This window comes from Perca fluviatilis, chromosome 21 (assembly GCF_010015445.1).
Source record: "Perca fluviatilis chromosome 21, GENO_Pfluv_1.0, whole genome shotgun sequence".
NCBI lineage: Eukaryota > Metazoa > Chordata > Actinopteri > Perciformes > Percidae > Perca > Perca fluviatilis.
Window position 1 is genome coordinate 27,675,082 of NC_053132.1, and position 12,422 is coordinate 27,687,503.

Genomic DNA, 12,422 nt, shown 5'->3' on the forward strand with positions numbered 1-12,422 from the left:
CTACAATAAGGTGTAGGGCGGCCTAGCGCCTTTATAGATACCTTTTTTGCATAGAATACTAAAGGGACCGTTTGGTATTTATGAAATGGACCACCGGATGAAAATAGGGGAGGGTCATGTCTTTTTATTCTTTGTTGAGGGGAGGGTCATCCAACATTTTTTAGTGCAGAGGGGGGGGGGGTCACCCAAGTTTTGTATTCATAGAAACAGCTAAATTTCAAAGTGGCTTGTTTGGGGCATATTTTTTCATGTAGCTCTTAGTCTCGGCCCCCGCTACCAGATGGGTCTGACCCATGAGTTTGCTGTGGGGCAGGGGGAGCACTGTCCCTCTGGTGGCTGAAACGGGTAATTGCATTGTTTAAAAAAATTAGTGGAATAAATACGTCTGGCATGACCAGATATTTTATAAATATCTTAAATAACACAAAACAACTAAATGGTGGTAGGTAATACATCTGATTTCATATACTGCTTTAGTAAAAAATAATATTTCCTTGCTGACGATGGGAGCAGCAGGACGCGAAAACGAAAATTAATGTTGCTAGTCGGGACATCTTACCGTGCCAAGGTTGCAATAAAGGTTTCCTAAATTCTCTAAAATGAATTATAAATTTGAGGGGTGACAGTTAAAATAGTGACGAGTCCATAGCAACCAGTTTGTGTGTTGAATGTTACCCAGAGTGCCTTGCTGAATGGTGTCAATGTTTTATTGTTTTATTTCATGTGAATACTAGTTTACTAGAGGAGTAACTTAGTATTTGAAGTAATGCAGTAATGCCGGAAGTGTGCATTTAGATTCCATGCTTATTGTGTTTCCACAACTATTTTAGTGAGTAAATCTACTGAAATGGCCACCACACCATAACAGAGGAGTGTGATACGTCAGATGAGAAAGCAGAGGTTTAGTCATGTATGTCATTACTCTAAAAAACAATGGTAATCTGTATATCTTTGCCAAGGGCAAACCAGTTCTGAAGGTATTGATAAATTGTTGGGGGGGGTCATTCCTTTTTTCCAAATTGTTTTGGAGGGTTATAGAAAAATGATTACTGGCGAGGGGAGGGTCATGTCTATTTTGACTAAAGGTCCCAAAACTCCTACGGTGGCCCCTTGAATAAATAACAAACAGTCCCTAAGCTATTAAAAGAATAATTGTTGGCATGATTTAATAAATCATGTTTTGATGTTAAACATAAATGTAGCACAATGAATCCTCTGGATGAACTGTATCTGTGGATCTTAGTGACTACCTTACCTATAGGACAGTAAGTCTATCATAAAAAAAAAATAAATAAAAAAAAAAAATCACAAATTGGATTGGATTCATGTTAGGACATTTTAATTTTTGAAAAAAACTTTCAAAAACTTAATAATTTGGTGGCCCCCCTGCAGTAACTCTGAGGACCCCCCAGGGGTCCCGGACCCCCTGTTGAAGATCTCTGTTCTAATTTGAATAAAGAGTGACAGCTGAACTACCAATAACATGTGTGCGTTTTCCTTTCTCCTCAGGTGAGACGTGAACAGGTCGTGGCTCGGCTGCGCTGATGTAAACAAGCTGTTTGGTGCTGACTTACTGTCCAACATGTGCTCGACACCTTGTAGTATTGATTTAACTTATATGTGACGCCTCGGTCATACTATCATGTCAGCTGTCAGCTGTTAATCAAACCGGCATGAGAACGAGTCAGTAACACGCACACACACACACACACACAATCTAATATCTCCTCATACACACACAAAACATTTGGCGGTCCGCAGGGAGCACTTGACTGAGATCTTTATCTTCCCCTTTAGCTTCACCCAAGCAGCAGCAGTTCCCATGGCTTTGATAATGGGCCTAAAGCGTGGGGCAGGAGGAGCATGGGCGCTGACTGGAACTCCAACTGCTGCAGCTTAAAGGAAACAGTAAATCCTGGACACGCAGATCAACTGAGACTCGCCCTGTCATCAGCGGTTATCTCAGAGAGATTTACAGACGGTAAGTTTACTTCTCTTACGCACAACATTTCACTCGTGCACTCCTAAATTTCCCCGACCAATCATGCTGGCTGTACCTTGTATCAGCCAGCTTTAATCCCTCCGACTGTAACGTCAAGCAGACTTGTAGGAAGATGACCTTTATGGCAGTAATCTCCACATCTGCGCCACATTAAGCAGCGAGAGCATGTGGGTTAGAGCCACGCAGACCCTGAGCCAGCCTGTCCTGCTCCCCGGAGCAATGGGGCTCATTTCCAGTTCTGCTCTAAACAACTCAAAGGAAAAGCGTCATTTACCATGCCATTTGTGGACACCAATTACAGCTCACAGGCAAAGTGGCTGTCAGTCAGGACTGAAGCACTCCAGCCACGCTTTGTACGATTCAGAGGCCATGGTGTGTATGAACTTTACAGAGCAGAGAGCTGATCTGTGCTCTGCTGCCGTTATGCTCTCCTCAGGGAGGGGGCACTGTTGCTCAGACTACACACACTCAACACACACACACACACACACACACACACACACACACACACACACACACACACACACACACACATGCGCTCAGCCTCACAGACACTATGTTCAAACACTAAGAGAGTGTGTGGGTGACAGGGAGAGTGATGGAATTAAAGATGGAGGCAGTGTGTGAGTGTGTGTGTGTGTGTGTGTGATGGAGATAAATGGATACAAAGCCCCAGCAGCTGCTGCGTGTTAAGTGGAGTTTAAATCAGCACTGTAGTCCTTACCCTTCCTCCCCTTTTGATATACACAGGTGTACACACACACACACACACACACACACACACACACAAGCTTCTAATTCAGCCATATAAAGATAACCTCTGACCCCTCTCCGGTGTCTAATCTCCCCGAGCCACAGTGAGAACTGGCTTCCGTCAGCAGCGGGTTAGCCACTGGCATGAAACAAGTGCACTAACCTGCCCGAGACATCACCAGAGACATGTCCTGCGTTTATGAGGAGGCGGATGAAGATCAAAGAAACCGTCCGGCCGTGAATTGATCACAGTGTGACAGGGCTCAGAGCGCGGGAGGATATCTGACTTATGCTGGCCTCCCTCTGGCATTCCTCGTACCGTCACATGTTTATAACACACACCTGTCACTTTGCTGGTGTCACTGCAGAGCACATTGTGAGTGTCAACACAGCTCACCCAAGACAGATGAATGACATAATGAACACAGGATGGCCTGTAAATGCCAAGTGTTGACAGACGAACAGGTTGCACAAATAAACACAGCTGCACACCAACTGTCCCCTGACGGACAGACAGACACAGGTCAATCCTCTTTTGACTTACCTGATCTAAACTTGCTTCGTATCAATATGGAGTGTTCAGAGCCCAGAAGAGTCATAATGCTTACAGTCCAGTTCCAGTGATCAAAAGATGCAAAGTAAAGTCACACACACTCGAGAAGCGGTGCACACTTGGACCCCCGGCCACCTCTGGACACCAGACTGAGGGGAGATGGAGTGACTCAGCCTGCCTCATCAACACATTGGTTTCCTTCTGGCGTCTCTCAGCCAGTCAGCACACTACAGCAGCTTCCTGCTCTCTGCTCTTCTCTCTCCCCCGGGGCTGATGTGGGAGTGTGGGTCTGCGGGACCGTCAAGCTTTGGTCCCATCTAGCTGAGAACTGTGAGCAGGGCCAGGACAGCACAGAGATATGCCCTGCTCGGGGAGGTGCTACCCGGCCAGGGTTTTCTCTAAGCCCCGCCTGGAGGCTGGACAGGGCTTGGCTGATGACTTCCTCCTCCCTTGCCACCAGTGTAAATATATCTGCCTATCAGCCTGCTGCCTGTCATTAGAGAGGGAGGGAGAGAGAGATCCAGACAGAGACAGATGCTGATAGTGGAGCAGCAGTACAGCCAGGAGGTTTAATTTCTTACAACATGTCAGCCTACATCTAACTGCTTTATATAATAATAATAATAATAATAATCATAGATAAAAAGGTTGGTTAGATTCTAGTTTAACTTATGATCATTGGATATATTCCTGGTCTATCTCCTTGTATTAACAGTACATGTGAGAGGCGTCGCTCGTGCAGAGGATCTGTATACAACTCTGAGTCCCATCAGCTCTATGGATCATTTCAGCTTCTTCCAGCTCAACTTTGATGTTGTGCTTCACTGATAGGGCCGCCGGAGAGCGCAGATCTCGGCCAAGGGCAACAGTCCACACTTCTATGATATGCAAATCTGCAACCGCAACCACTAAACATGTCTGGATATATTTCCAAAACTATTAGAATCATCATCTCTGCTGTGCATTTATTATGCTTATACAGAAAATACTTTAATGTCATGTAGGTATGCACAAATATCAAATGCTTCGACTGAAATAACATCGTGAACATGACCTCCAGATCATCAACTACTGCACAGCTGGAGTTAAATCCTCAAACAGCCGCAGGTCAGCAGTCAGGACACTGTTCAGCCTATGCTGCATGAGGAGGAGGGTGACGCTGTGTAACGCTAATACTATAAATAGAACGTAATTATTAATCACACAAAGAAAAAGAAAGTAAGAGTCCACTTTAAGTCAATAACAATCTTCATCTGCAACTCATCATCTGGACATCGGCGCTGAGTGTCTGTCTGCGGTGTCCCGGGTTGCAGCTGCAAGCGTTAGCATAACAGAGATGACCAAAACACACAGAGCTACTATAAAGCCGTAGCCCCATCTCGTGGGACAGTCCCGCCACGCCAAAATATAAAGGGTTCTTCCTTGGCCCGTGCTACACCCTTACACCAAGTTTCATGCAAATCGTTAACGAACAAAAAGTGGTGAAAGTATAAACCCAGGGGTTAAAGTGGGCCACCTTTGATTAATAAGTAAATTAATCTAATTGGCAGTTTCAAACATCAGTGTTTTCCCTTTATTTAAAATAACGCCAAATATCCATACAGTGTTTCCTTTGTCTATATCACGGCGTTCCACTTCCGGGATTGCTCCGTTGCCGCCGGAAATTCGGCCGGATGGCCCTCATTTTCGTCCAGATGTCCGTCCCCTTTCTCTTTCTTTGTGTTGGCATTCTAAACTCACGGTTTCCACACCTTCTTAAAACAAAAAAGTAAAAGTATACATTTTATTTAGGAAAAGTAGTGGAATAAAAGTGAAAGTTTCCAATAATATAAACAACGTAGTAAAGTACAGATACATGGAAATTCTACTTAAGTACAGTAACTAAGTATTTGTACTTAGTTATATTACAACACTATGTATAGTGGATAGAGACTTTAAAGTGGATAGAAACTTTAAAGTGTTAAATTTGAGAATGGAATTTGGTGTGGTGTTATCCAGATCTTACGGTTCAGATCCTACTTGAACCCCTGTATAAACCCACTGTGCACTACCTGCTGAGCAGCACACAGACACAGTTATGGTGGAGCATTTAGCAGCTAAAGAGAGAGATTTTCTCAGATTGGGTATAAGAAATGGTATGATTTTCTTTCATGTCTTACATAACCGTTTGTGAAAATAACCAACATTGCTTTCTGCCTCCTTTAGCAACAGTTTTCCTTCTCGATATGCTTTGGCAACACAAATATGACTTATTGGTCACCATGAGAGTTTAAAATCTGATTTGAAGTCCCAGCTTTCATAAAATGCAATATAAGTAAGATTCACAAAACATACTCAGGTTTTTCCCCAATGTAATGCAAGCCTGGTGGCCCACCGGGCCTAAGTTGCCCCCCACCAGGCCTAAGCCAAAAATTTGAATGGATATTTAAGACGTTTTTTTATTTTTTAAATTACAGTTAGAGTGGGGCAGCTCGGTTCGGAAACTTAGACATAGTCATATTTTCAAATCTCCAGTCTTTAGCCTTTTGCACTGACTCAATAATGTAGGGCCATGTGGAATCTGTCTTATAGCTTTTTGAACTTCTCAATTTCGCAATTCTGTCCATGATTCTGTTATCACAGAAACTATTGGGCTCTACATTAATGCTGCCATCAGTCTGTGTCTGGCCCTAGCTGGGCCCACTTGCCACCGGGCTAAACAACTTTTCTAGGGGAAACCCTGTATACTTATTATAAAAGATTAAAAGGCGTGTGTACACCAAGTTACAAAGTGTGCTTCTTTAAGTGTGTATGGAGGCCCTTTCAGCATCAGACTGCTCTTTTTATACTTTGATTTATCGATGAATGAAGGTATGGGTTGAGAGCAGTCTGTCGCCCAGCAGCGGAGAAGCAGGAGCTATATATTTATCTATCTCCTCCAGCCTGTATTCAACAAGCCATCCCTTCCTCCAGCTCCCACATACCAGGCGGACATTCGTCAGAGTTAGGCGTTCTGCTCAGGGGGCGGCATTAGCCCGCTGCAGAGCCTCCTAAACCTCCGTCAACACAGGACGTCAGCTGGACACGTCAAGGCTTTCTCTGCGCTGGTCATTCAGGCTTGATTTGAAGATATTATGGAACGTGATGCATTGCTTGAGACGAGGCACACTAGAAACCCACCAAAACATGAGAAAGAATCTCAAAATCCAACGCAGGAAGAAAGTTGTGGGAACGTCATTTATGTGTCCTTGTTTTTGTTGCACAGCAGGTGTCAAAGTCGTTGTTCCCGAGGCTACTGTCTCCCTACACCCAGATTAAAGGGTTCTGTGGTTACAGCTGAGAATGTGAAATGCAGTACGTGTCCCTCTACTAGTCTGGCTTCCAGTCACTACATTCTCTGTCCAAAGTCAGTCACAAGATTACATTTGCTCCTTTTTTAATTACATTATTTCACTTTTTTCAAGGTAACTGGTCTTTATTTTTTCTCTCTCTCTCTCTCTCTCTCTCTCTCTCTCTCTCTCTCTATATATATATATATATATATATATATATATATATATATATATATATATATATTATATAGCTGATAAGGGTCTGAAATGTGGACTGCATTGTTGACACACTGATATCCCAAATATCTGTTAAAGTAATAGTTCAACATTTGGGGAAATAAGCTTATTTGCTTATGTGAGATGATTAGACTGACACTGCTGTCATGTCTAGGGTTAGAGCCAGGATACCATTAGCTTAGCTTAGCATAAAGACATGAAGCAGTCTGGTTCCATCCAGTTCAAAAACACATCTACCAACAACAACACCTGTAAAGCTCGCTAATTTGTAAAGCTTGCTATTTTCACATTTCTGCTTTTTCACAACTCAAACAAACAAGAAACAATAAGAGCTTAAAAGGTTCAGAGCATGCTGCCTGGGCTGGCCTTCTGCCAGAGAACGGTGCTTATATGGAGGTTAGCCGCTGGTAACGCCCAAGGGGGTAAGCGAGCATCCGGAAAGCGTACCTCCTATGGGGAGATTGTAGGCTAACTAGCCATCACCTTCCGTTAGCATTCCATTGACTCCTATTAATTTTGGCGTCACTTTGACAGCGAATAACTTTACATCTGAAGACTCTATTTGTCCATTGTTTATTTCTAAAAAAACACAGCAATGTATAAAAGGCTCCATTACCTTTTATCTCACGTTATGGCCCCGTAGCAGACGTTTTTGTAAAAATAGGCTAACGATTGTGTCATAACCACGCGACTTACTGTCGCACAGTAGAGGAATTACCGTATAGTTACTAATGTTAACTAGCATTTTAGTTAGCAATAATTAGCCTGTGCCTATGTTATCTCCTTACATATACCTACGCTCTCCGTCTCTGCAAGATTGGGAATGATTGAGATTTCTCTTGGCACAGATCACATCACATCTACGTTGTCAAGCTCAGTTTGAGGCTGCGCAGTAACGCTCAGCCATCACCGGAAAAGTGACTTCACATGTCTCCGTCGAAGATCTCACTCTTTAGAGCGTATTGTACACCTTTGTATACTGCCTACCTGTGGTGTCGTTATAAGCAAGGCAGCATTAGAAAACTCATAGTGGCTTATAATGACAGCATGAGGCTGATGCAGAGAGCTCCAAGAAGCTCCAGTGCAAGCCATATGTTTGTCAGTGTTGGGGTACCTACCTGCTCTGCTGTTTTAAGTAACCTGATGTATAGATTTATGTGTAGGGTATCTGAGTCAGAAAATGACTTAATCGCTGTTTTGGCTAACCCTGTACGCAGTTCTGTCAGATTTTCTTCCAGAATGTGGAACCACTGGCGAACACGTCTGTATGTTAGACACTGAACATTGTGGAAGGCTTTGTATTTTTTTTTTCTATTTATGTTTTACTCTGTGTGTTTTTTATTGTGATATGGATCCCCTTGGGCCTGAAATAAAGAATAAAGTATATGGCGTCGCTGTGTCCATTCTTTTACTGTCCGCTGATGAGCACTGATCTCCTGCAGAAGCCCAACCCGACAGCAATTAGGCAGTAAGAGCACTACTCCAATTGTTAGCTCGCAGCTAGCAGTGTTGGCTGCCGCCGTTTCAGCATCTTTAAACTGTAGTTGGACGGAAGGCAGATCGCAGACTGGTGTTGAGGAAAAATTACAATTTTTCTATAAAATTCTTGAATACATTTTTTCTTTAGAGGCTCTGTTGAAGACAGAGATGTTTTCAGATGTGACTCCAGAGTCCAGGCTTCACTTCCTGGCTACACTGAGGACTAATATCTGACTGCTGAAGCTCCTCAGCTATCAGCTATGAAGAAGAAGAACAATTCATGTTTTAATTTCGGGACCCTTTCCTATGAATTTCTGAAGTTTCTTAGCTTATATTAGTTTTGAGGTCAGATAGTGTTTCAAAGTGGCCTGATTTCTATGCCAGTGCAAAAAATTTCATTTTTATTTTCCCCACTGGCAGATTTCTTACACAATATATTTAGCTTGTTCATAGAATGGTGCTCGTCTCTGTCCTCACGTCATTCTCCCCTCCATTTCATCTTAATGCCTTCTTCTTTCCCTTTTTAACTTTTTCTATCTACCTTGTTTATCCCATAGAACCCATCTCCGGCTTGACTTTGTCCCGAAGTTATTATTCCCTAAAAATATGCACCAGTTTCCACCCTGCCACTATAAGTTTGCTACAGTAAATAAAAAGAGTACCAAAGAAGTGTGTGATTACTACAGGTCTTTCCTCTACATTGTGTAAAAGCTGCAGTGACACAGCACTAATCAGTCATTGAGAGCTTTTCCCAGCAACAGCTCACTGCTTCTGCCTCGCCGCTATCCATTTTAATCTCTTCACACCATAAACACAGCGAGGAGCCTCGACACACAGCAGCGCGATGCACACACCAAAACATGAAATAATTTAATGTAGGCTAATAAATGACACAGCAGCTCTGTTTGCTGTAGCCCGTGCGCTGACGTGTGCTGGAGCAAGCTCCAAAAACCCATACAATGCTCCAGTCAAATATTTACACAGAGGCTTCTCAGGCTGCAAATCTATCGCTGACACCCAAGGGTACGCTGGCCTGTATATGCGGTGAATGAACATGCACACGCGCGCACACACACACACACACACGCACACACACACACACACACACACACACACACATGCACACACACTGCTTCTTAATTAGCAGGTGAAAGTGCTTAAAGGGAAGGTCTGTCAGAGGGTTTGACAGTGTACACACAGCGTCTCAGAGAGATTCCTCAAGAGGTCACCCAGCCCTGGCTTAATCCTCCCCTTTAATTGGGCCCTATGTCAACGGACTGTCTGGAGCTGTGCGTGTGTGTGTGTGTGTGTATGTGTTCGTGCGTATGTGTGTGTTTGAGTGTGTGTGCGTGCGTGCGTGTGTGTGTGTGTTTGTGTGTGTGTGTTTGTGCGTGCGTGTGTGAGAGTGTCTGATGAAAAGAAAAGGACTGAATGAGATCAGCTCATATACCAGTTCGACAGATTCAAGTGTACATTTTGTACATTATATACACCAAGCGTGCAGAAGGGTGTTGCAGTGTGGCTCTTTTCGCTCAGCTGTGTGATGCCTAATGCAAATGCAATAAGTCATACGCCTCTGCATAGAGCATGTTAAAAACAGACTTTCCATAATGCAACAAGTGAGCACAATGTGTTTATTGGCCGACTGCACAGACATCTAGATCACAAAATGACTGTTAGGGTTTTGTGTGATTTCTGGTGTTTTAGATATCGCAGATGTGACTAGTTGAAATGCCCAAACTGCACAAAATATCATAAAAATGAAGTCCAAATTCAGCGAGCGAATTACAAACACTTGTTACTTAAGATGTGTCTGGAATGTTTAACAAGATGGTTGTCACATTGTCTTGCCGTTCCAATAAAAGAGGAATCAGTGGTATTTAGCTCCCCAGCTGCTGATAGGAGCAGTCACGTTCTTGAAATGTTTTAAATATCTCTGCTCATATGCCATCCATGGAGTACAGCTGTCCCTCGGCCATCTGCTTGAGAGAGTGTCACAGGAGGAAGTGTACAAGAATGCACTGTCCAATGTAGTATGATTGGAGCATGGGAGTTGCATGGAGTTGCCCTGCAGAGCATGTTTTTTTTCACTTCACCTCTCTGTCTTCAGGCCTCCATCCTTCGTGCCTGCTTCAAACCAGATCGGACCAAGCGGGGGCAAGGCTAGACAATCAGCTGGGCAAAGTGGGAAAATACCTTAGGGCACCAGATACCCCCAAACCCCCTGGGTAACTGTATGTCAACTGGTTTCTGCTCATTTAGTGTGGTGCTCTATATGTAATCAATAGGAAGGACAGGATGGACTGGAGAGCTGTTAGTGAAGAGAGAGTATGTGTGTGTGTGTGTGTGTGTGTGTGTGTGTGTGTGTGTGTGTGTGTGTGTGTGTGTGTACATTAGAGGAGGAGGATGGGAGATAGAGGGTTGATAGAGCGGGGGTTAAGACTTTGTCAGACTATGAAGAGGTGAGGTTGTCAGGAGTGCACAGGATATGGATGGGGGGTCTTGGAGGGCACTATGTGTGTACATGTGTGTGTGTGTGTGTGCGTGCGTGGGTGCGTGTGTGTTTGTAAAGAGGCAGACATAGCGGCCTCCAGCAGCAGCTGTGTGATGTCAGTGTGTGTGTGTGTGTTCTGTCAGTGTGAGTGTGTGTCTGTCCCTGTGCTGGGTGGCTCTCAGGTGAACACATCTGACACTATACGCCATAGCCCACGCCATTTAACGTTCTTAATTATTCTGTCATTGTTATAGCTAGGTTTCCCTCCTGCCCTGACTTTTACTAAATACGTTTTCTGCACATGCTTATATTGTCATAATGATAGAATAAGGTTTAGAAAGCCAAATCGCTGGTTTTTAAGCCGCCAGGAGCAGCGGCGATTAACGTTGGTACTCTCCTCTGCACCCTAATGGACGCATTTTCATACAGCTCTTTGAGACAATGAATGGGGCATAAAAACTCATTTGCATGAAGGCAATACAGCAGTGCCTTATAATCACACTAAGGTCTGTAAGCCCAGAGCATTCATCGTCAACATGTGTAAAATATCAGAAATGAAAGTGAAACTAATCACACTATAAAAGTTGCCTCCCGACATGGGAGTCCTGCATGTGCGCTATAAGTAATAATAATATCAGGAATGCTATTGATGTCACTCATTTAAACAACACACTATTATTTCTAAACTGTATTGTTTTTATAGGTTGGTGTGGATGTGGTGATCACATGGCAGGTTGTGTGTTGACTGTTGACTGAACTGAGCACGGGACAGCTGAGAGACAAATAGAAATGTTGAGGGGACTTTAGTCGTTCATTTGCACCATGATAATATTTACCATTTAGTTTACTTGCCAAATAAAAAATGCTGAAATTGATAATGTGTTTCAGCTTTTCACGCCTTTTAGGTTTTATGCTGCTAACAACTCAAAACAGAATCAATTGAACCAAATCAACAAGTCCTCCATACCATGTAGGTCGTTTATTCCTGCGCTCGCGGTTTGAAACATGCCGTTGACGTTGTGAAATAGTTGCAGCTTAGTTACGTTTAGGCACAAAACCTACTTGGTTAGGTTTGGGCAACAAAACTACTTATTTAAGTTTAGAAAATGATCGTGGTTTGGAGTAAAATCTGTTACATTACTACACTTCCGGTTACACATGTGACGCAGAACGTGACGTAGTTCAGTTTGTTCCATAAAGTAAAAAAAAACAAAAAACTTGGAAAAACGGAACATGAACCCCGGTCCTGTTTGTTTGACCCATCCACCTCCCAAACCTGCCTCGCTCTTATACTTTGTCCTGTTTTGCTCCTGTTATAATTACTATGGCCACTAGAAGGCGCACTACATGTGCTTTACGTAAATATGAGTCCTAATTGCTGCTTTAACAAACCATCTTGTGGGGGTGTTTTTCGGGGGAGGAATGTTTCTTTCCCAAACCCAACCGTTTATTGTTTTCCTAAGCGTGTGACATTTTTCACCGTCATGTTTTTGTCGTTTTTTTGTGTTACTAAAGCCTTTTTTTTTTTTTTTTTACATGCGTGTGAAGTTCTCGCGATAGTACGTCACCTTCTCGCGATAACACGCAACGTGG

The 12,422-nt window shown here is 43.3% G+C and overlaps 1 protein-coding gene across 4 annotated transcripts in view; it reads right to left on the reverse strand.

Moving 5' to 3' along the window:
* myocd (myocardin) overlaps positions 1–12,422 on the reverse strand; it is an 80,019-nt gene that overhangs the window by 33,247 nt on the left and 34,350 nt on the right. For 3 of the 4 annotated variants that reach the window (XM_039787830.1, XM_039787832.1, XM_039787829.1), the window contains exon 1: positions 3,300–3,685. The exons of the other annotated variant lie outside the window; for it this stretch is intronic. In XM_039787830.1, the coding sequence (XP_039643764.1) occupies positions 3,300–3,354 (55 nt within the window). In that variant the 5' untranslated portion in view covers positions 3,355–3,685. Of the gene's footprint in view, positions 1–3,299; positions 3,686–12,422 lie in introns of those variants that run through there. 4 annotated transcript variants of the gene reach the window in all.